The sequence below is a fragment of the Vigna radiata genome, chromosome 6 (genome assembly GCF_000741045.1).
Source record: "Vigna radiata var. radiata cultivar VC1973A chromosome 6, Vradiata_ver6, whole genome shotgun sequence".
Taxonomy (NCBI): Eukaryota; Viridiplantae; Streptophyta; class Magnoliopsida; order Fabales; family Fabaceae; genus Vigna; species Vigna radiata.
The window spans coordinates 549,250-574,011 of record NC_028356.1 but is presented as its reverse complement, the minus strand read 5'-3'; the positions used below and the strand labels follow the sequence as shown (position 1 = coordinate 574,011).

The window sequence follows — 24,762 nt, the reverse complement described above, 5'->3', positions numbered from 1 at the left end:
ATTTCATTTAATATTAAAACCTTTCATATTAATAACACCATATATCAAAATGTATATGATATATTATTAAAATATTTAGGAGTTTTATTTCGCCCATTACACAATTTTAATGCAGAAAGTTTTATAAAAGGATTAATATATCAACAAATATATCATTTATATAAATTTTATGGCGTTAAAATTTCGAATAAGTAATGTCAATATAATTCCAGTCATGTGAAAAAGCTATTTAAGAGGTATATAAATAGAAATTTTGTGCAGATTTAAAAAAAATGTTATTGCAATTGGTGAAAACTTCAAGAAGTATTAGTATAATTTATTTAAAAAAAAATGATTAACTTTGAATAATTTACTTCATTTTTAAGAAAACAAAATTCTACTAGGAGAGGAAGAAAAAATTGTTAAAAAAGAAATACAAATATGATATAGTATAAAAAATGAATACATTAAACTTTTAAAAGATGGTATTATAATATTCCCATGTGTAAAAGTGGTAAGAAATACATATTATGCCGAGTCTAATGATAAGGATTCTAATAAAGAGATTAGTATTTATTTTTCAAGATTGTAAGTACTTCAGCTATAACTTTAAAGATACACAAACCTTTCTTTTCCATTTCTCATGTGCACAACAAATATACATGGAAAACTAAATAAGAAACTTTGGAAACTATGGAAATAGATATTGAATTTAATCATATTCTTGTTAGCAATCTTTTATAAATAATCAACAATCTTCATAGCGTGTAACATAATATGTAAAAAAATAATAATAACATAGTGAAAAAGATTGAAATTAAAAAAAAAAAACAATTTCCAATTAAAAGACGGTGGAGGACAAGCAAGAAAAGAAAAAGAGGACAATAATTTCCACTAAAAAGAGGAAGTGAGTGGATGAGTAAGATTATCTTCTGCGTTCACTTCTTCATCTCTATACTTGATAGGAATACCACTCTTCAAAATAAATAATTATTGTTTTTATAATTTATTGACTTATTAAAAAAATAATAATAATGCTTTTGGAAAACTAAATAAGAAACTTAGGAAATTATGGAAATTGATATTGAATTTAATCACACTCTTGTTACCAATCTTTTATAAATAATCAACAATCTTTATCGCGTGTAACAGAATAGGTAAAAAAAACAAAAAACACGTGGTAAAAAAGATTGGATTTAAAAAAAAATTGTATATATTTATAAGAAGGTATGTAGAGTGCGTGACAGCTATGCTGTGGATGAAAAGCAAGAAAAAAAAAAGAGAGCAATAATGAGTATTATTAGTGTTGACGAAGACGAAGACGAAGACGAAGACGAAGACGAAGTGAGTGAATGAGTAAGATTATCCTCTGCGTTTCCTTCTTCATCTCCATATTCATTCTTCTCTCTCAAAGGTATGTAACTATAATCGCTTTAATTTCCATCAATTTTAGGGTTTCCTGTTCTTATCAATTTCTGCCATTCCTTCGTTGCAGTGCAAAACTCTTCTATCTTCTGTTGCATCTCTTGCTGGAATCTTCTATAGTTGTCAACCACAGTATTTGAAAGAAGAGGAGGTCAGCTTACCAATTTCTTCTCATTTTCTATTTCCAATTCTTTTCGATCAGATATTCTCTGTTGCTCACATCACTTAAGAGAAATTCCAACAATAGATTGATTCCTAACTTTAGCAATTATGTTTAGTAGGTGCTTTTAATAATATTAAGCTAATAATTCACTGATTCCTAATAGCATGCTGGCACAGTTAGTTTAAGACTTCATTGTATTATTTTTTTAATTTCTTTTTAACTTTTTCATGTCGTATTTGGTAGGATCTAATATTTCTTTTCATTTTTTTCATTTTTTTAGTGATAAATCTTACTTTAAAATCTCAAATATTTTTTTATAGGTCTCGTATGATAATACGTTTTTAAACAATAATTAAACGTCCCAAAATATTTAATTATTTAAAAAACCTAAAATTATAACTACGTAAGAGTATATCTTTCTTTAGAAACATAAATTTTATTTATGTAATAAAATTTATATAATTATATATATATTTTTTTTGTTATTTTACTTTATCAATTTGTTTATTAACTACTAGTTTCTCAAACATTTATAACTGAATAAAGTGATTTATCAGTGTCTAAGTTATTACATCTTTATAATTGAATATACGTTAGCAGATAAAAAAAAAGGAGTTTAAAAGTGCATTGAAGAAGATAAACAGTACATCAACATGAACAGCTTGTTAAAGTTCCTTGTAGAGATCACTTGATTTTCTTTTGGAAATAATGTTTAATATTTGAATGTAGAGAATTTGGTTGTGGTTGTGGAAGCAGCTGAAGATGATGAGGTTTAATGGCGGCTATAGGTGGCCATGAGGTTCGTAGGGAAGGAAGATCATGGTGGAGCAGACTCAATGGTAGGACGATAACACCTTTCTTCTTCAAAACAATGGTTTTAATCTTCCATCATTTCTCACCGCTCAAGGTTTGGTTACCCAAATTTATCCATTTTGTAAAGTCAAATTATCTTAAGATTTAAATATATAATGAGAATTCAAATCTTAATATTATGTTTTTATCATAGTCAATTAGATTACATTAGTTCCTTAGCTATATTTTTTTATTTAATAGATATTATATATAATGAAACTTAAAAATTCTTTAGTACATATTAAATATTACTACATTGAAATTCAAAAATATATTTACTTATCTTTAAATGAATAGATATTTTCTTTAAAAAACAACGTGAATAATGAAATCTATAGCTATATTTTTTTCATCAAGCAAGAAAGTAACACAGTACTTATACAAAGTATAGATATTATTAAAAAACTATAAGTTTATAATCCTAGAATATAAGTATTCATTTTGACAATTGTCAATTATGTTTGCATATCCTTAGAGGTTTTTTTGGGCGTGGTCAAAATTTTAATTTTATAATATTATTTATTTAAATGTTAAATATTTTATAAACATTTCTCATTATTAGATAATTTATAAATGTGTAAATAAAATAATAATAACATTAGATCTATATTAAAAATCATTTTCTAATTTATTAACTTAGTTACTTTAAAAGATATTTCAAAACAAATAATAAAATGAATATAAATATATGATTAAGTTTAAAATAACCAATAAATTTTTTTAATTAAAAATAAATTGTATTTATATTTTGAAAAACAGTATATTTTATTTTTTAATCCCATCGTTAAGATTATTGTTTATAAAAAAAAAAAGGATTATAATAAATAAAGACTCATTCCGTCACATAAAGTATTTATCAAAATAGGTCTGGTTCCATCATTAAAACCATAGAGGTTACTCCTTCCACCATCCCAATTACTTCTTACACCTCAAATCTTTTTATTACAAAATTACCTTTTATTTTTATCATTTACCTATTTTACTTTTTTTGTTCTTTTTTTTTTAAAAATCTTTCCTTCCCCTACCATATTCCTTTCTTCCCATTTTCCAGTTCCGTTCCACTTGCTTCCTTCTATCTTCTCCATTTCAGCAAATGTGCTTCGTTTCGTGGTGGTGCTAGTTTGTGTTGTGGAGTTTGACGCTTTTTTTCGGTTTCCAAAAAGTTGGTTGGTGTTGCGTTTCTATAAAAAAAATGAAAAAAATCGCGAAAGATGGATATGAGGGATTTGTTGGATTTTTAATGGATCTTGAAATCCTTTTACGGATGTCAAGATTCGTTGATGGTCTAACAGATCTTCCACATTTCCTTCGCGTTTGACCTTAGTGTGTGTTCATACAGTAATTATCACATATTTAATGTTAAGCTTTATGAAATATATATTATTTGCTATGAATAAATATAATTATTGATTTATGAAGACATTTGTGATAGTCTTGATAATATAAATAAATTTATCGCATGGTAAAAAACGATGAAAATGTTTGCTATCTTTTGGGATAAGTTCGTGTGGAGAATCCAATAACTAAGTATCGTATTGGTACTAGAAAATACTTATCTTTTTATATGAATAAACCAGATATTATGTATAATATATACAATATCTTCGTACCCAACACATTTTTATATCTATCTAACATATTTTCTTTTTTTTTTCAAAGTTTAGTCTAGTTAATCTATTTTTTCAAAATTCATGATTTATTTTTTCATAATCAACGACATTATTGTTTTCTTTAACATGACTATCGATAATTCACGTCAACATAACATGTAATAAATTATTTAATTTAAAAAATATGTTTTATTATCCCTTCATCTTCTTCATCCTCACAACTCTTCACTTTCTCCATTTCCAGTAACTGTTTCATTTTTAATACATCAATTTGATTTTTTTTTTCAATTTAATTTTTTTCCTTGCACTCAAAGAATCTGAAACATTTTGAAAAAGAATAAAAAATGATCTATTTTCATTTTTGTTCGAATACAAGGTTGCTTTGCATGATATCCTTCACATGTTGATGTCCTAATTGTTCTTCATTTCACTGCAGCAACTCAAACACTACTCAACATTTGGATCATAAACATATCAATATCGACAAATATATAATTCAGATATAAAGAGGTAATTAAGGTTTCATATAATTAAGGTTTCATATTTTTGCTGAAATCCCAGTTTCTTTAGTTCATATATTCAATATTCTAAATCAATGATACTGTTTCTTGTAGCAGACTTTGAAATCACCCATTATTTTACATTACATATAGCGTCAACATTCTAAACAAAGAGGTACGTGATTACAGCTTTCTCATTTCCATAATATGGAAATTGATATTGAATTTAAGTATGTTACGAAAATCAAATCTAAATTTTAAAATTATATGCTTACATATCCTTAACTTTTTTTTCTTATGTTTATAATTATATATATATATATATATATATATACATATATATATATATATACATATATATATATATATATATATATATATATATATTGTAAAAGTTAAATTTTAAAGAAAAGGAAACTTGAAGATATTTTTTGGTCGTGGTCAAATTTTAAATTTTTTTATAATATCATTTATTTGAAACTTTAATATTTTAGAAGCATTTTTTATTATTAGATAATTTATAAATGTGTAAATACAATAATAATATCATTAGATCTATATTAATAATCATTTTCCTATTTTTATTTAAAATTAGTTACTTTAAAAGATATTTCAAAAAAACTAATAAGTGAAAGTAATGACTTTATAAATATGTCATTAAGTTTAAATTAATATATAATAATTTTTAATCAATAATTGAGGATATGAATTATAAATAAACTGTATTTATATTTGGATAAATAATATATTTTATTTTTTAATCCTATCGTTAAGATATTATTTATGAAAAAGATTGTAATAAATAAAGACTCATTCCATCACATAGAGTATTTGTCAAGATAGGTTTGGTTCAATAATTAAAACCAACAACATATTCAACTCAAAGTTTGTTAGCCATGCTAGCCTCAATTTCCACATAAAATCTGAGTTTTAGGTTATATAAATCTTATTTTATTGAATTAGGTTATATTTCATTACCTTAACTTGTATAGTCTTCAAAGAATTGCTTCAAAACTTAAAAACCAAAATTAGAAGATAAATTTGAATTTTTGCGTGGAGGAGAGGAAACATTTTTAAAAAAATTCCATGCCGGCAAAAGAAATCATGTCAGAATAAAAGAAGATAAACTAGTACAAAACGTTTTTTCATTTATAATTTTTTTAAAATTTTACTATAAGATTGCTTTTGGACAATTTGAAAAAAAAAATTAATCTTTAATCTAAAGTTGGTTCTTAATTGGGTACAATGCTCATTCTGTTTATTTTATCTTGTATTTGTATTATCAGGTTATTTAAGTTGAATCCAGTGAAGTGAATAGATGGACATTCTATATGGATTTTTATCTGGAGTTTTAAAAGACGTAGCATGTGGGGCTACTAATCAATTACAATACTCCTTTTGCTTTAATAGTTTTGTTAAAGAGCTCGAAAAAGAAGAAGACAACTTGATCGAAATGATAAGGAGTGTAGAAGATCGTGTCATACATGCACGAAGACAAACCTTAAAGACTACTGAAGTTATTGATAAATGGTTGGAGAATGCAAACATTGATTCAGAATATGTGAATCGTTTGCTCAGAGAGACAAATGCCAAAAAGAGTTGTTTTTTTGAATTCTGTCCAAATTGGATTTGGCGATACCGTTTAGGAAAAAAGTTGGCAATTAAAAAAGCAGACCTTCAAAAGATCATTCAAGACGGTAGACAATATATACAACTTCAACGCATTGCATCAATTCCTTCTAACACTTTTGATATTCTCACAGAAAAATCTATGAATTTTGATAGTAGAAAATTTGCTTTTGATCAACTAATGGAAGCTGTGAAAGATGATGGAGTTGCCATGATTGGATTGTATGGGATGGGGGGTTGTGGTAAAACCACATTAGCAATGGAAGTTAAAAAGATAGCAGAAGTTGAGCATCTTTTTGACAGAGTTATTTTCGTGCCTGTGTCTAGTACAGTAGAAGTTCCAAGGATTCAAGAAAAAATTGCAAGTTCATTGCATTATACATTTCCAGAAAATCAAGAAATGGAAAGATCCCAACGCTTGTGCATGAGACTAACGCAGGAAAAAAAAATTCTTATGATTCTAGATGATGTGTGGGAAAAACTTGACTTTGGTCGCATAGGGATTTCCTCCTCTGAATACCATAAAGGCTGCAAGATTCTCATTACCACTAGATCCGAAGATGTTTGTATTTTAATGGATTGTCAAAAAAAGATTTATCTACCAATCTTAACTGATGAAGAAGCGTGGACTCTTTTCCAAAACAAAGCACTTATGTCTAAAGACACTCCTGAAAACATGCAGCATTTGGCAATATCAATTTCAAAAGAATGTAAAGGATTGCCTGTTGCCATTGTAGCCGTTGCTAGTAGTTTGAAGGGAAAAAAAGAGGCGATATGGCATTCTGCGTTGAATAAATTGAGAAGTTCTAAGCCGATCAATATTAGTAGGGGTTTGCAAGATCCCTATATGTGTTTAAAGTTGAGCTACGATAATCTAGATACTGATGAAGCTAAATCACTTTTCTTGCTATGTTCTGTATTTCCCGAAGATTATGAGATTTCAGTGGAATGTTTAATAAGATGTGCAATAGGGTTAGGTGTGGCTGGAGAAGTTGACATATATGAAGAGGCAAGGACTGAAGTGACTGCAGCCAAAATTAAGCTTGTAAGTTCTTGTTTAATGTTGGAGGCGGGTGATGAACGTGTCAAAATGCATGATTTGGTTCGTGATGTAGCCCATTGGATAGCAAAGAATGAAAATAAGATCATCAAGTGTGAATTGGAAAAGGATGTAAGTTTGGAGGAAGGTTCAATAAGATATCTATGGTGTGTGAAATTTCCAGATGGTATGGATTGTTCCAATCTTGAGTTTTTAAGTATACAAACAAAATTGGAAGTATCCGATGGAATTTTTGAAAGAATGGGAAAACTTAGAGTTTTGATTATTACCAATAAAAATGGCTATAGGTTGCAATTGTCAACAACGTCTTTCAAATCATTAACAAATCTTCGTTGTTTAGTCCTTCAATACTTTGCATTGAGAGACATTTCATTTGTGAGAGATTTGAAGAAACTGCAAAGTCTTTCGTTTCATCGTTGTTCATGCTCTTCATTCCTTGACTTGCAAACTGATGTTGCAGTTACAACACTTACAAACTTGAAGTTGTTAGAGTTTATAAGTTGTGACATTGAAAGCAATATTTTTGAAGAGATCAAAAGAATCCCATTTCTAGAAGAATTATACATTCTTGAAAATGGTCAGAGATACAACAACGAAGAAAACGTTAAATTCTTTAACTCGTTTAGTGTCCCTCATACACTACAAAGGTTTGGAATTATATTAGGATATGATATATGGCAATTAGAGTTTTGCTCTTATGAGAGAACTTTAAGAATTAATTATTTTGACATATCAAATGAGGTTATTAAGGGTTTGGCCGGAAAAGCAAGAGAGCTATATGTAGGAAATATTGAGGGAGGTGCAAAAAATATGATGCCTGATATATTTGAAATTGAAGAAGGTATGAATGAGTTGAAAGAACTGAGGATACGTGATTGTGAAGAAATAGTGTGTTTGGTTGACACTAGCAATCATTTGAGTAAGATGGGAAATATTTTCTCCAAGTTACGTTTGATGAGGATCATGAGCATGAATAATCTAAAAACTTTATGGCATGGTTGTCTACCTGCCAATGGGTGTTTTGAGAAATTAGAGAACATGTATATAGAAGATTGCCATCAATTAACATGTCTCTTCACGAATATCATTGTTCCAACGAATGACAAAACAAAGAAAAGTGAAGATCAATTCAGAAATGGGCATTCGATGCAATCCAAAATTTTCCAGAATCTTCAAGAAGTGAGGATATATCATTGTAGAGAATTAAAACATGTATTCTCAACCAGTATTTCAGGAGACCTATCTCAATTGAAAATGCTTGAGATTAAATATTGCCATATGTTAGAACAAATAATTGAGGAAGTTCTTCCACCACCAGCACACCATGAAGAAACAAATGAAATTGTAGAGGAAGATGTGCAGAGTAGCTCAGGTACCTTTTCCATATTACATATCTCATAACAATCTTATTCTTTTCTTCAAATTCAATAATTTTTTTGGTGAGAGAATTAAATAAAACTAGATCGAAACCCACACTTACGGAAATACCTACTTAGCTTTTAGGAAAAGTTAATTTGAAAAATGAAAAAGGAACCTTTAAGTTATTGTCAAAAAAAATTCACAATAACAATCATTTCTCTTATTCTTAAATTTTTTAAAATTATGTTTATATTCTTATATTAGTTTCATAACTATTCTCTTTGTTAGATATATAATTATAATATTTTGAAAAACTGAAATTTTAGATTCTTTTCTACTCCTCCCTTACCCTCCAATAAATTAATATTTTATCATAATATAAAATTTTAGTAAAAAAAGTAAGTGTAGGATGCATGTTATTAAAAAAGCTTTTTACTTGAAGATCTGTGTAGAATTTTGAAAGAGTATATTATGAGGATAATGGGAGAAAACTTAAAAATATCAGTATAATATATTAAAAGGGTATAGTTAACGTTATTTACTCTCATTATTAAGTTAAAAGGATTCCTACGTGGAGAGAAGGAAGTTTATGCTAAAACAGAATACAAAATAATACCGCATTAAAAATAAATTACTTAATTTGACTTTTGAAACCATTTAATTTTTTGAAGTCATTATTTCCTTAAAACTCTCAAAATAAGTCATAATATAATCTAATATATAAATCTATACACAAGTAAATGCATAGGTTATTAAAATATAGTATATTAGAATATAGGAAGTAAAATTAAGATGGAATTTTTGTAAATAAAGATTAAAAAAGTAATTAAATATGAAATTATTAAAAGAAAGAGGACGGTGAAAATGCGAAGTGGTTTCATCATCGTTATGACTAACTGATTATTCGATGTTTGGGTTTGTGATTTTAGTTCCTGAAGATCATTGTATTCAAAATAAGAATGGAACTTTTAATTGACTAATAACATTTTTGGTATTCATAATATTGTTTTTTCAGGATCGTTTTTTCTGTCTAGCCTTGCACTTCTTAAGATATCTTCATGTTCAATGTTGGAGTCATTGTTTACAATATCTGTAGCTAAAACCTTGACTTCATTGGAAAAATTGAAAATATCTAACTGTCATGGTTTGAAGCATATAGTACCTCCTGCAAGAGTGAAAAGAAATAAAAACATGGTTGAAGATGAACATGAATTTGAAAATGATCTTTCAATGTTCTCAAATTTGAAAAGTATATTTATTCGGGAGTGTGTCTCGTTGCAAGATATATTCGCAACACCTGTCAACGAGTGTTTTGAAAAATTAGAGAAGGTATATATAGACAATTGTCCACAATTAACATATCTCTTCACGTATGTTGCTCAAGGATTGACGGAGTTGAAAATATTACACATATACAATTGTGACATATTGAAGCATATAATAACATATGATGACAAAACAAAAAAAAGTGAAGATCAATTTACAAGTAGACATTCCGTGCAATCTAGAATTTTCCAAAATCTTGAAGAAGTGATGTTAGATGAATGCGGAGAATTAAAACATGTATTCTCAGCCAATATCATAGGAGGCCTACCTCAATTGAAAAAGCTTGAGATTGAAAATTGCAATATGCTACAACAAATAATTGTTGAGGAAGATGAGTGTCAGCATTTTGAATCTAACCAAGTCAAAGTTTCTCCTGAAAGCATTTCAATTCCATCAGTATCTACTGTGAACAATATCTCAGGTACGTACCTTTCCCATATTACATTATAATAAGCATCTTATTTTCTTTTTCAAATACAATCAAATTTATAAGCATCTTATATGGAAACCCACACCTTATGCATAAATATCTAATTCGTTTTTAAGAAAAAATCATATTGTGAAAATATTTTTATTAAGGTGAATATATTCAAAAAGTACAAAATGCAATATCTAAGAAGAATATATATATATATATATATATATATATATATATATATATATATATATATATATAATCTTAGGAATAAAATAAATCACAAATAGTATCTTTACATATGAAAAAATGTTAGAGATAGGAACTAAAATTAAGATGAAGTTTGTGTAAATATAGAGATTAAAAAAGTAATTAAATCTGAAATTATTAAAAGAAAAAAGATGGTGAAAATGTGAAGTAGGCATAATAATATTGTATGGGATAATTATTTTTCATCATTTTCAGCTGATTATTTGATGTTTTGGTTTGTGGTTTTAGTCCATGGAGATCGATGTATTGAAAATAAGAATGGAAGTCCTAATTGAATAACATTTTTGTTATTTATAATTTTTTTTTTCAGGATCGTTTTCTCTGTCTAGCCTTGCACTTCTTAGTATAAAGTATTGTCTAATGTTGGACTCATTATTTACTACATCTGTAGCTAAGACCTTAACTTCATTGGAAGAATTGGATATATCTAACTGTGATGGTTTGAAGCATATAGTAAGTCCTGAAAGAGTGAAAAGAAATAAAAACATGGTTGAAGATGAGCATGAGTTTGAAAGTAATCTTTCAATGTTCTCAAGTTTGAAATGGGTAAAAATTTCGAGATGTGACTCATTGCAAGATATATTCATAATGCCTTTTGTTGGGGGCACAGTGAATATTCAGAACCATTTTTCCACTCAGCAAACTCTACGCATGAGCAATGCCAACAATGGAGATTGGATGATGGGACAACAAGTCAGTTTAAAGTTAGAATTTTTAAAGTTGAGTTATCTACATGAAATGACTCATATTTGGGTGGCTACCAACAACTCATTTACCCTTCAACATCTCAACTCATTAATAATAGAAGAATGTGAAAAATTGGAAGTAATATTTCCTCAGTCTATGTTGAGATCCCTACCAGAGTTAAATTATCTACAAGTAAGTGAATGCAAGGAATTAAGACAGATTATTGAAGAGGATTTGGAGGATAAAAGCCTTTTTGCACAGCCATGCTTCCCGAAACTAGACTCATTGGTTATTGAACGATGCCATAAGTTGAAATGTTTCACCTCTGTAATTGCATCCAATGCTCTTTCCAACTTGAGGATTCTAATCATAAAGGAAGCCACTGAACTACAAGAGTTTATTGCATGCGAATACGATGAGACAGTAAAGACCAAAGTTGAACTTCCACAACTTAAACTTATAATATTTATGGATCTTTCAAATTTTCAGCAAGAGAGTATATTTTCAAATGTGAAGCATCGCATTATCCGCAATTGTCCAAAACTCTCTTTGACTTCAACAATTACTCCTCAGGAGCTCCAACAAAATTATCCTTTGGAAGGTAAATACTATGCATGGATATATTGTTGCAAACATTACATGTTACGATGATACTTTATATATAAATGACTCATTGTGATTTCGCTAAATGTGTTCAAATGTAGTTGTGAATTTTGAAATCTTTAGCTAACATTTTTAATTTTTCTATAGAGTATGACATCATTTCAAATAACTACCCTCAAGTACCGAATAATTCATGTTTCTTTGTTCCAGCTAAATAAAATATGAACAAATTACCTATTCCATTCAAATTTAAACCCAAACACTTGTATAACAATAATCACTAGTATTTATAATTTTCTGCATGTTATTTTCTTTTCCATTTAATTTCTTTAGTTGTGACAATATAATGATGATTTATGGAATGTTGAGGTTGCGTTGATTTCTGTGTTTGCTTTGTTTCATTGTTAAACGAAGTCCTTAACTATACACTTGAACTATAGGTTTGGGAATGTCTGAAACAATTCGTTTGGAGATTTCGTCACTGATGTATGAAATAAAGAAATTAGATGAAGTTTCTACAAACAACAATTCTACTGAGTTGCCTTCTTCACAGGTCAGAACCAGCCAACCTATTCAAGTTAACCAAGTGAAATTCAATATCATAATTAAACTTTAGTATACACCACTAATTGCTTCACTAAAATTCGACAAATTTTCCTGAGACTCAATTCATTATTTGAAAAACAGTCTTTTCATTTATAGCTATTATTATTCTAAAAGAACTGATTTCTTGGAATGCTCCTTTTCTATATACATACTTTATCCTTGATTAGATCAATGAAAAATTAGATAAGAATGTCACTGAGAAAGATTATGGTTCAAAGGAAGTGGCTCCTGCAACGACTGCTTCATACTTCACAGACCAACAAAGTCCACTTGGACAAACTCAAAGTACCATCAAAATGTCTCAGGTAAGTAACGTTACACAAACTAAATAAATATTCTCATTTTTCCAAATAATTTACAAAAACTGAATGGTTGATATATATATATATATATATATATATATATATATATATATATATATATATATATATATATATATATATATATATATATATATATATATATACTACAACAACTCAAGGAAATAAATTATTCCAGAGGCTATCAATCACAAAAAGTAGTCCTAACTTTTTACGATCAATTGTTTCAGCAGGATTGGGATCCTACGCCAAAAAACACTTCTCCCCTCCAAATGAACCGCGAAGATCAATCTACATCTCAAATTAAACCATTTTCTTCACAAGTCAATGATAACAATCAATCTATGTTGGAGAGCAGAGTTGAAATGGTAGGTCAACATAACAAAATTGAAACCAAAACACAAGCACCGGAAATAGAAGAGTTCCAAAAAATAGACAGAAAAAATGAAATGGCATCAGACCCACAAGCTATGGATCAAAACTTTCCAGTCATTTCTTCTCCAAACATGACTCAGGTATTTACATATTTTCTTTTAATCTTCTAAAAAATGATACATTAATATGCTACATGATGGAAGAAATTTAAACAAGCACAAAACGAAACTTGACTTACTAATCAATCAACATAACCTTTGGTGTTGTAAAGCGTACTGATGAAATAGAGACAGACAACTTGGGAAAAACTACGACATCAGATAAACCTGCAATACCAACTTTTGTTTCAGAGGTAAGAAGTTCGTCTCAAACATGTATGGTAACTCCTTTGCATAAAATACTTTTACTTGTAAATATGGTAACCGCTAAAGTTGGTCAAATTATTGTGGTACCAACACATGATATACATTATGAAACAAATGTTTTTAAAAGTTTTAACTTTAAATATACACAAACATTACTTTTCCATTCGTGATGAATAGAATATTGAGGAAATAGGAAGAGAAAGAAGGAGAGGTGGGCCTGCAATAGAGGGAGTTACAATTAAAACCTTGCCAATTGGTGGAGATAACATTAGCTTGGTTAGTGGTGTTACAATTCACAACTCAAGTGGTGCAAATATACTTTCACAAGATTCCCAGATTGTTAAACAAGATAATGAGTTGAATGAAGACAAGACAGAAATAGCACCACATACAAATATCAAAATCCAAGAACGGGTGAACTTGTTGGATAAAACAGAGGGAGTAAGGATTGTTTCCAATAATGACGTTGTGGTTACTTCAGGTTATTTCTCTTTTCTTGTCTCCTTTCCATCTTATATATATATATATATATATATATATATATATATATATATATATATATATATATATATATATATATATATCACCTACTCCTCAAACTTTTTACAGCTTCTACAGATACTCGTACAAGATTGGAAAAGTATAAGCAGTTTGTTGATCTCAATGATTCACAAATTTCTCTGCTAGTGGAGGCGATAGAAGCATATCCTCATCTTTGGAATGCGTGTGAGAAGTTCACTGATCGCTTTCGAGCTTGGATGTTGAAAACATTGGTAGATATGTTGTTGTTCCTTCGAAGTGAAAGTGTTGGTAGTATTAATCCTCATAGAGAAAAGGAATTCCTTAAACTATGTGATGAAGCTGTTCAACTTGGATTTGAGAGGTCTTGGGTTGATCAAATGCGTCAACGTGTTTTGGGAAGGGATCCTAAGTTGGACCATGCAAAGGTGCGAATCAATGAGCTTCTTAAGAGACATGATCATTTAACTTGGGAACTAGACAACATAAAGAAAGAACTTAGGAGTCTTAATGACTTTCTTAATGCCCAAGCAAAATGTTTTGACTTTCTGTGATTTGAGATTTCAAGCCAAAACACTTTGGTTTTATCTGTTTTATGTTACTCCTTTGAATTAGATTTGGCATTATATGCAATTCTTTTAAGAATGAGTGTTATAGTTTCAGAATTTACTTTTATTTTCGACGAGAAGTTGTTTAAGTTTCTGAATATTTAAGAAATACAATAAATCAATATTTGTACAATATTTCATCATTATTATGTTTTGCAGTATTCAATGATAACAACTATTTTAGTAAGGTGGATCTAGTACTTTCAATTGCTTGTCTTGTATCGTTTCCATTTTTTCTCCATTCGGTCTTCAAGGTTTTCCATAGCTCCAAAACTGCTAAGATGGTACCTAGAGAAGATATTTAGATGCTAAAGTCAGTAACTGACTGATCGAGAGGATATTAAATGTTATATAATGCATGTGTTTGAAGAATCTTACCTTAGACTTTAATTAGCATTAATTGATTGATTTGTGGTTATCATTGACTAAGTGTTAGTATGATCTTTATTCTACAATCGGTCTGTCTACCAATCAATCCGGGTGACTGGTGAGATTGATCAGGATCAACAAGAATAATCGATTAGGGTGATCGGGCAATGTGATTGGTCAGGATGATTGGCCAAGGTGATCGACCATGTTAATCGACAAGAATGGTTGATCCAAGAGTGATCAACCCAGGTATGATCGTAAGACAATTGAAGCTGAAATGCAAGAGTTTTGAAAAATAAATAGAAAAAGTGAAATGACTGAAGTAAATTTTCCAGTCATTTCTTCTCCAAACATGAGTGAGGTATTTATATATTTTATTTTAATCTTTTGAAAGATGATATATTAGTAAACTAAATACAGAGAAGGAAGAAAGTGAAATACCTGTAATGAAACTTAGCTTGCTAATCAATCAAGATAACTTTTGGCATTGTGAAAAGTAGTAATGAAATGTAGGCAAACATTAATGAAACTTGTAATACCAACTTTTGTTTGGGATGGGAACTCCTTCTCAATCTTGCATGGCAACTCACTCGCATAAAACACATTTGCTTATAAATTTAAAAGTTACTAGGATTGTTGTAAACAAATTTCCTGGTGCAAACGCTAATTCTTATTATGCTTATTCAATATTTTAAATAAAAGATGGTGCACGAAGAATCAACCAATGATATTGGTTTTCCATACCAGAGAAACAATGATAACCACTAAAATTGCTCAAATTATTATTGTACCAACACATGTTTATTATGAAACAACTACTTTTCCACGCTATAACTTTAAGATACATGAACATTTCTTTTTCATTTGTGATGCAAAAGATGGACCTCCATCTCTTAAGACAAAGAACTTCCTTAAACTATGTGATAAAGTTGTTTAACTTGGATTTGAGAGGTCATGATGAAATGCGTCTTAAGAGATATGATCATTTAACTCAGGAACTAAGCAATATAAAAAATGAACTTTGAAGTCTTAATGACTTTGTTAATGCCCAAACAAAAATGTTTTGACTTTTTGTGATTTGGAAGTTGCAACCAAACACATTATTTTATATGTAATTTTTGTTTCTCCATAAACATACATTTGGTCTTATTTGTGATTTTTCTAAGAATGCAATGTGTTTTGGAGGGTAAAGCAAGATGTTTAAGCTTATTATGTCGCATTTACCGTAAACATTATGTCGTTTTTTAAATTTTTTCAAGCATGGTTTGATATATAATTCATCCTTATGTTTCATCTATTTGCTTGAAACTAGGTACAGTTCAATTCTTTCTTTTAAAATAGGTTTAATACCTATTTTGGTCCCTCTTTTGGGAAGGTTTGTTCAAAGTGGTCTCTTCTTTTTTCAAAAGTTCACTTTAGTCCTATTTTTCGCAAAAACGGTTCAAGTTGGTCCTTTTTGGTAACGGCGTTAAGTTCACTAACGGCAGAACTGCCAGATGTGTAATGTTTGATTATGTGGCATTGTAATTTGTTTTAAAAAAATATATAATGATGACGTGTAAATGAATATAGTTAAGGTTGGATTAAAAAAGGAATTAGGGGTAATTTGGAATGGATTAAGTAAATTGAATTCGCGTCTTCCTCGTCATTGTCTCCTCCACCCGAATCCGACGTCCTAGCATGGAAGCAATTTCACCTCCTTCACGCATCTGGAAGATTCTTCAAGGTCCCTTCCCTTTTCCTCTTCGCATTTTTCGCTTTCAGTTTCCCATACCTAACTGCTTCTTGCAGGAAAGACGTTATTTGTTGAAGGAGTTCTAGCGGAAGACCAGTAGACCAACTGCAGGAGGTGCTTGGTTGCAAATGGCGATAGCCGAAGAACTCTAGGGAACGGCGCCGAACGTGCGAAGCGCTGAAGCCCCAACCCAAACCCTAGCCGAAAGCTCTGGCTCATTCGATTTCAAAGAGAGAGGGCCAGCCAATCAATAGTTGAAAGGGATTGAAACGCTATTTTTGGAAGGAATTGGAAGATGATTAAGTTTGCAACAGTCATTGTTTTTGGTGGGGTTTCTTTTCCAAGTTTTCAGTATTCATGTTTGTTGATTGAAGATCTTCACGGTCTTATATATATGGGGACACATACAGAAAAATGGGGGGAGGAAAAAAAAAAGGGTATCCACCCCTTTCTGTCCAACCCAAAACGGATCCCTCTGCACTCATCATCTTCTACCATCATCTTCAACCTCATCAATTTTTCTTAACTCATCATCTCCTAACACACACCTCCACCCTTCTTCTTTTTTATCTGTAACCAACCCAAACACTACTACCCGTTTCTTCCAACACCTTTCAATTTATCCCCATCAATCCTCCATAACACCGAAACAAACCAAACAGAAAAGGACCCACCAATTTCCAACCTCCACCAAAAATCAAACCAAGCTATCCAAATTTCATTCCACTGCAAAACCTGATTTCGAAATCATATGGAGGCTAATCCAGAATCCAAAAATTTTGTGTGCACAGTCATACGAAAGGGTGGCTATGGAGGAAAGAGTCATACGAAAGGGTGGCTATGGAGGGATCTCGCCTTCAGCTGCCAGAGGTCACCGGAGATGTGCTCCACCTCCTAATGTTAGGGTTAAATTAATTTTTCCAATTTTTACTTCAGATTTTCCCAATCCGCAACGCAAATCCCTAATTCATTTTGTAATATAACCCTAATTCATTTTTTAATTTAACCCTAACAACATACATTTACACGTCACAATATTTTTTTTTTTAAAACATAACAATGTCACATCAGCACATGTTAGACACCTGACAAGTCTGTCATTAGTGAACTTAACGTCGTTACCAAAAAGGACCACTTTGAACCGTTTTTGCAAAAGCTAGGACTTAAGTGAACTTTTGAAAAAAGAAAGGACCACTTTTAACAAACCCTCCCAAAGGATGAACCAAAATAGGTATTAAACCTTTAAAATATGAAACATTAAACCCGGTCAATTCTTTAAATAACTTAACTTTGTTTTACCCAAAAACGTATATTTTGTTAAATTAATTATCATTAAACCAAAATATTTTTCCAGTTTAAGATCATTTTTAAGACAAATTTCATCTATAGACTCAGTTGACATGCCTACACTGTAAGGCTTGAAAATAGACAATTGCAATGAGTCATCACAAATCACTGAAGATAAGGAAAGTGAAAACTGGTTCAAAACTGAGTTTTCTGTTGTTGAAAAAGTCGGTCTATAGTAGTATTTAGAGCTTCATGTCATGATCGACGTTAGATTGTCCACTCTGCCTATTAATAACTTAATGCCAGAAACACAAAATCTCAAAAACAAAAGAAAATAGCTACTTTTAATCACAGATCCTTTCATAAACTAGCCCACACCTTCTTTTCACTATTAAAAAGTGCACCGGATCATCAAATCAGTGCATTAGCTCTACAAAATTTCGAATCATAAAGTTTACCTATCATTCAAAAGAAACAACGAAAAATAAGTTGAAATTTAGATTCTCTATTAATTAATTAATGTTTCTAAAACGAAATTATTACTCTTGACATGATACAGATAAGCAACAAACTGATAATAAAGTTTCAAGAGGGATTCTTAGGAGATGTGGTTGGCTTGGTAAACCAAGTGGTATAGAGAAACTGTTTATGAGCCCCAACGTGGTTGCAAACGAGACGAACCTTCTGCCTCTCTCTCATCCATCTCAGCATGATTTTCATGTGATTCTTGCTTGTCAAATCTTTCAATCCAACTTCCTAAAATCCAACATCTCAACATTATTTTCTTTCAATCAAGTTTATATCAACAAAGTAAATTAACATCTCCAAAAGTTTCGACGCATAGCATGAAAATATCTTCTTTTTTCTATTCTTACACAATCTTAATTATTCGAAAAACATCTTTCATACTGTAACTCGGAATACTTAACAAAAAACTTAATTATACTTCTGGTCCTGAGTTGTTGCATTTGCACAATTTTAGAACCAAAACATTTAAATTATGCCAATCAAAGTTATCACAGATGTGCAACCTCAGTCTCTCGTGTCCTAATAACGGAGTATCCTAAATATTGCAATTGCAATTGTGCCCATCGAATCCCAAACATTATAATGGTAAGATTTTAGTTCTTCGTTCAAATGTTACTTGTCGAAATAACATACAACAGCTGACTTAAATCACACAGTTACAACAATTGACACAATTAACTGAAACTCCAAAAGTGAAATTCAGTATTCAAGAAGTCATGCAATCTCAGAAAACCTTAAGAATATGACAACAATTTACTCATGCCTAATAGGATAAAAAAAATGAACTTGAGGAAGGTGAAAGAGAAACCAAGGTACCTTGACGCGTTCCCAGGTGTTAGCAACGGTGATGGGACCATGCTCCTTGATGATATCGAATAGGGTTCTGGTGATCGTTTGCCTCTGCTCCGGCGGCGTTTTAACTGCCACCGGCCCCATCTTTGGCTTCGGCTTCTTCGCTAGACATCTAATTGCCGTCCCAAACATTGCCTTCCTCAGTCCCAAACTCTATTCTGCAAAAGCAAACACAAAATATTTATGAATCAATCGACAAATCTTCCAATGATTACATCATTATACAACTCTGTTTCCATGAACATGCGATCATAGCATAGCAAGATTTCGAAACTATACAATGCTACGAAATCAAGATTTCGAAACGATACAATGCAAAGCTCGCTGTTGTCGTCGTCCACTGAGAGAAAAGAAAGAAAGACAGTGCAATCAATTTAGGGTGAACTGAACACTGAGCAAACATGCTGTGGGTGGAGACTTCAATTATGGGCCGCCTCTGTATGGGCCTACAAAATTGTGGATTTTGTTATTATGCTGAACCATAATAAGGGAATAAATGAAAGGTTTTTTCTTTCTGCACTCCATAATTTTTATATGTACTCTATAACGTTTAAAATGACATTTTACCTTAAAATAAGGGTGACTACTAGATTATGATATTTTTGGAACAAGTTTTTTAAAATTCATGAAATACATTTTAAAGTAAAAGATGTGATGCAGTAAAGAAAATTATAATTTTGTGATATTCAACTCCACTGTTTATAAATTATATTTTAAGTTAATTTTATTTTTAATATGATATTTTTTAAGTTAATAATGTGATGCAGTAAAGAAATAGTTTTTTTCTTTAAAATTATTCTAAATTTTTTAGAGTTAGTAAATGATAGCGAAATATATATGTATGAAGTTTGTCATAAAATAACACTTAATCATTTGGAAAGACTTATTGGGAAATATTAAAATTAAAAGTTATTTAGGCGGTTAAACATCAAAATCATGATTGATTTGGCAATAAAATTACATGATTTATCAATAATGTTGCTCAAAATCTGAAGCAAATACAATTATTTATTTGAGTGGCAAGTGGCAAAAGCTGGCGCGTGGCCTATGATGCAGAGGAGTCGCGTGGTGAGTGGCAGATGCGTTAACACGAAGCATGAGCTGAAGAAAAAAGACTTCTCCCTCTTCCTTCTGTTCTCTCTCTCTGACTTCCCACACCACACCACTCACTTTCTCTCTCCTTCTCTCCATGTCTTCTTTCTTACATCAAACGTAGATTTTCTTTTTTCTTTTTTAATCTTTACCCGAGTTTTACTCTCGCAAACTGGTAAGCAGCATATTTGGTCTTTATTATTTATTTATTTCGGATTTCTCCTTTAATTCAATGAATGGCCTTTGAGATCTTGCAATTGGAGCTTCCATTTTAGCTCCTTGTCCAATATTCTTATTGTCAGATCGACCCCTTTTCGGTTACTTAACTGGGGAAAGTTACTTATGGATTTTCTCCACTAAAAATGGTTTTTTTGTTTTGGTGGAGGGTTTTGATTAGCTGTTTGACCTCTGTTCAGGTTTATTTGGGGAAGTTTGATTTGGGAAATGAACAAAGGACAGTCACCGGAGCCTCTTGATTTCTTCATCTGGACTGTTGAGGTTAATCATTTATCTCCCTTACTCAATCGATGTACTTATTTTCGTATATTATTTACTTTCTAATATTAAAAAACTATTCCTTGTGATCTCCTTTATGTGATTTGCTCTTTTAGCATGTAATTAGGTTTCTTGCAACAGTTAGTTTAACTATTGTTTCCATTCGTAACTTCAACTTTGTCTGTGGTAGTCTGTTTTGTGATGCTCATTTGTAACAAGTAAAGGTGGAGATTTAACTTTGTTCTCATGTGTCGAAAAAATTGAACTTAGTGTTGTCTGATCAAGTTGGAAACTTGGTGGATGATGTTCAAGTCCTTCTCAGTTTGGAAATAGTTGGCTAATCATGCTTGTGCGTGCATTATTTTGTTTAATTCCGAATCTCATCTTCTTCCTATTCTTGTCACAAGTTATCTGGTATTTATATAGAGTCTTCAATTCTTGCGAGATAATTTTGTTCAAATCTTCAGTTTGACATTCGCAGTTTCTAAGATCATTACAAAAGTGAGGGGTTTAATATTATATTGAATGCTTGCTTACCCTTTTTTTGCAGCACACCATTGGTGTAAATCTTCGTTTGATGAGTTCCCTGCAAAGCTATATTCTTCTTTCTATGGTCATTGTATTTTTGGACTCTGTTGTTGTAACTATGTTTTGGAAACATAGCAGCTGAAACTAGATTGAAACTTTATTATTTATCTTGATTATGCCCTTAGTCCATGTTCCTATTTCAGTGGTTTATCCTTGTTGTCAGTTACTCCGTCAAGTATGCTTTTAAGCCCATATATCTGAAGTGTAAACACTATAGATAACAGGGTATCAGCTCGTAGTTCTCCTTTGATGTGTGTATCAAGGTCCCAAGATTGCAGTATTATTTTACTCATGTATTGTGTATGTTTCTGGTTATGTGTTGTCAAGAGTTTAACAGATGCTTATTCAGCACTGTTTTACAGGTCTAGAGTCTTTAACGTAATTGATGCACAATTAGAAACCGGTATTATCTAGACTGGAATGCTTCCACAAATTTTCTTTTAATTCATTTGTGTTGCTAACTGCATTATGAATTGCGCAAATTACATAAGAGTTATGTTGAGAACGATCTAAGCTTGGTGAATATAAAATCCGGGTGCTGTTATACAAGCATATCATATAGCATCTCCATAGCAGAGTCCGAAATGTAACCGATCATTTAAACTAACATCTGAATTCCTGCTATCTTGTGTTTTACCAGGATGTTGGCTTGTGGTTGGAAACTATAAATCTTGGTAGTTACCGCCAAATTTTTAAAGAAAATGGTGTTAATGGAGAATACCTGGAAGGCATGTCCATGTTTACGACTGAACAGATCCTACGTTTTATAAGACGTTGCCACATGAAGTGGGGAGACTTCATCACATTGTGCAAAGAATTGAGACGGATTAAAGGTCTCTCTCTTTCTCTCTCTTCTCCCTTTTAAACAGTAAACAGACAAACACTTGCCAATAAACTTTCATTGAACATTTTCACTTTTACCTATCTGTTTTGTGCTCCTCCCCTGGTAAGGCATGATCATTGATGTTGTCGCAATCATATTCCGCTATTTGAACAATCTATAAGGAAACATGGATATACTAGAAGAATGATTAAAGTAGGGGTCTAATATTGCTGTATTAGTGTGAGATATATCTAGAATTTTGATAACTTGTCTATTAGTTATTGGTACTGCTGTCATTTCATTACAAACATCAACCATTAAAGGGTCTCGTCATAGCACATAATTCTCTATATTGTGCAACATCAAGAAAAGCTGTGAATTATTTGAAAAGTACTCCTTCCTTATATATATGGTTTTTTAAACTCAAATCATTTGTGATTTTCCAATTGGTTTTCACATTTTTCTTTCAAATTAGTGTTCCTGTTAAACATTTTTCTTTACCAAGTGAAAAATATAAATAGTTGTGCAGTATTCCTTTCTTATTTGGCTCCTGTATATATCATGAGTTTCTTCTCATTTAGTTCCTCTAAATATAAAGATATTTCTACCTGGTCTCTGGTGTAGAGGGATCAAATGAAATTTTTGTAACATTTAAGAATGATCAAATGAGAAAAAAAAAGGGAGGTAAATTATATGCATGGAAAGCTTTTCACACCTATCTAATAAGAATTTACCCTATGATGACATCATTCTATTCATTAATATGATGTTATAACATGCTAAATTCCTATTGAATCCTTATGCTAAACAGAAGACTATGAGAGGAATCATTTCGGTAACAAAAAAATGGCGGAATCAAATATGAAATTAGTGATTTTTTAAAACACCAAATGATATTATTATACAGGGTGAAGTCATCCAGAACATGATTGTCAAGATGTCCATTCCTAAACATGTGACATGTTTATATATAAGGAGACATGAAATGTACATATGCCTGTTGTGTTTGTTGTGTTGCGACTTTTCTTGCAAGATGATATATTCCTGTGTGATAACACTGAAAGAGAGAAGTGGGTGTTTACCCCAGTAAAGTTGAAGAAAATGGCTTTATCTATTACCTGCTCCTAACCTCTGAAAGGCCATGTTGGTGTCTGTAGTGGCTTGTCTGAAAGGGGAGCAGAAGGTGCGGCGGCCATGGTGGGCACCGGCTTGCCTATCCACAGTGTTCTTAAAGGTTGCAAAATCCAACAGACAATCAAGAGTTGTTTCCTTGAAGCTGGAACCATGATACAAAAAATCTCTCCAACTGTACCAGTGTACGTATAGCAAATTTCTTTTTGCCTAGAAAACAAAAGATAGGAAAGAACTTTTTCTAGCCCTTTTTTATATATATATATTTTTTCTTTGGATTCCAAAACCTGGTTGTTTTTTCTCCTCTGGAGAACTGTTATGTTGTAGAAGATCCTTGTGCACTAATTTCCAGTGCTGTGTAATTATGTATTCTATTATATGTGAACGAAAATACTATATATGCTGTTTCTCTTCATCTTCTAATACCCCATATTTGTACGTCTTCTTTTCCCTGTATCAGTAGTAGTTAGTTTCTCTATGCCAGTTAAAATGATTGATATTTTCATTTCAAGAGAATTTTAAATTGAAATCGTGTCACTGTCAAAACTAAAGTAAAATAGTGTTAATTTGATGTGATTTCAATTTAAAATGTAAAATAGTGTTAATTTGACATAATTTCAGTTTAAAATACACTGAACTGAAGTTATCGACACTAATTTTAATGGTTTAGCCATCACTTTTTACAATCTACTTTTCATTCTTGCCATCACTTTTTACTATGCACTTCTCATAAATTTGTCACCTTGAGAATGAAATAGTGCACATTGTGCTATGATATCTAAGTATTCATCTCTCATTTCTGACTTGCAACCGAAAGTAAACGAAATTTGCTTCCTTTATCTATTTAAACTGTTTTCATTCACTAAGGTTATACAAAGTGGCTTTTGCGTTGAATGGGTATATGTATTAATAATTGTTTTAAGGGTAATGAATGACAAAAGAAAAATGATTAGGATGTTTAATAAAAAAATATTTTAACTATTAAAAACATAAAAGAGTAGTTTTTTCTTCTTTATTTTGATTTAAAATAAAATAAAGTAAAGAATTTGAACCTAGTGTATAGTTTTGTTCTCATCTTGATGTTTTTTCTTCTTCTCCATGCCGTTTGTTTTGTTTCTCTATCTCTTTCCATGGTCTTTCTTATCTCTTCATCATGCATAATGTTTTTTTTTTCTTACTTTTCTTTCTTAT

General features: G+C 30.7%; 3 protein-coding genes across 13 annotated transcripts; 2 read left to right on the top strand and 1 right to left on the bottom strand.

Moving 5' to 3' along the window:
- Positions 1-1,161: 1,161 nt before the first annotated feature.
- LOC106764739 (disease resistance protein At4g27190) lies at positions 1,162-14,743 on the top strand. Of its 10 annotated transcripts, none has more exons than XM_014649096.2 (14): positions 1,162-1,335; positions 1,433-1,555; positions 2,297-2,474; positions 4,466-4,539; positions 4,647-4,704; positions 5,816-8,590; positions 9,593-10,324; positions 10,899-11,876; positions 12,319-12,431; positions 12,652-12,789; positions 13,035-13,319; positions 13,451-13,531; positions 13,722-14,025; positions 14,154-14,743. In XM_014649096.2, the coding sequence occupies exons 6-14, from the start codon at positions 5,848-5,850 to the stop codon at positions 14,615-14,617; spliced, it is 5,838 nt and encodes a 1,945-aa protein (XP_014504582.1). In that variant the 5' UTR covers positions 1,162-1,335; positions 1,433-1,555; positions 2,297-2,474; positions 4,466-4,539; positions 4,647-4,704; positions 5,816-5,847; the 3' UTR covers positions 14,618-14,743. The 10 variants fall into 10 exon arrangements, with proteins under 10 accessions (XP_014504582.1, XP_022637491.1, XP_022637492.1 ...); XM_022781770.1 differs by having other exon boundaries at positions 1,162-1,393; positions 1,475-1,555; positions 2,297-2,406; XM_022781771.1 differs by having other exon boundaries at positions 1,162-1,393; positions 1,475-1,555; positions 2,297-2,406; positions 4,644-4,704.
- Positions 14,744-18,420: 3,677 nt separating this feature from the next.
- On the bottom strand, positions 18,421-19,882 carry LOC106764364. 2 transcript variants are annotated; one of them, XM_014648649.2, is made up of 3 exons: positions 19,754-19,882; positions 19,407-19,600; positions 18,421-18,818 (listed from the first exon to the last, which is right to left on the bottom strand). In XM_014648649.2, the coding sequence occupies exons 2-3, from the start codon at positions 19,572-19,574 to the stop codon at positions 18,648-18,650; spliced, it is 339 nt and encodes a 112-aa protein (XP_014504135.1). In that variant the 5' UTR covers positions 19,575-19,600; positions 19,754-19,882; the 3' UTR covers positions 18,421-18,647. The 2 variants fall into 2 exon arrangements, with proteins under 2 accessions (XP_014504135.1, XP_014504134.1); XM_014648648.2 differs by having other exon boundaries at positions 19,722-19,857.
- Positions 19,883-20,550: 668 nt separating this feature from the next.
- Positions 20,551-23,989, top strand: LOC106763083. Its single transcript, XM_014647256.2, has 4 exons — positions 20,551-20,709; positions 20,951-21,032; positions 22,258-22,450; positions 23,598-23,989. Exons 2-4 carry the CDS (start codon positions 20,979-20,981, stop codon positions 23,726-23,728), a joined length of 378 nt encoding a protein of 125 aa, XP_014502742.1. The 5' UTR covers positions 20,551-20,709; positions 20,951-20,978; the 3' UTR covers positions 23,729-23,989.
- The last annotated feature ends 773 nt before the right edge of the window (positions 23,990-24,762 follow it).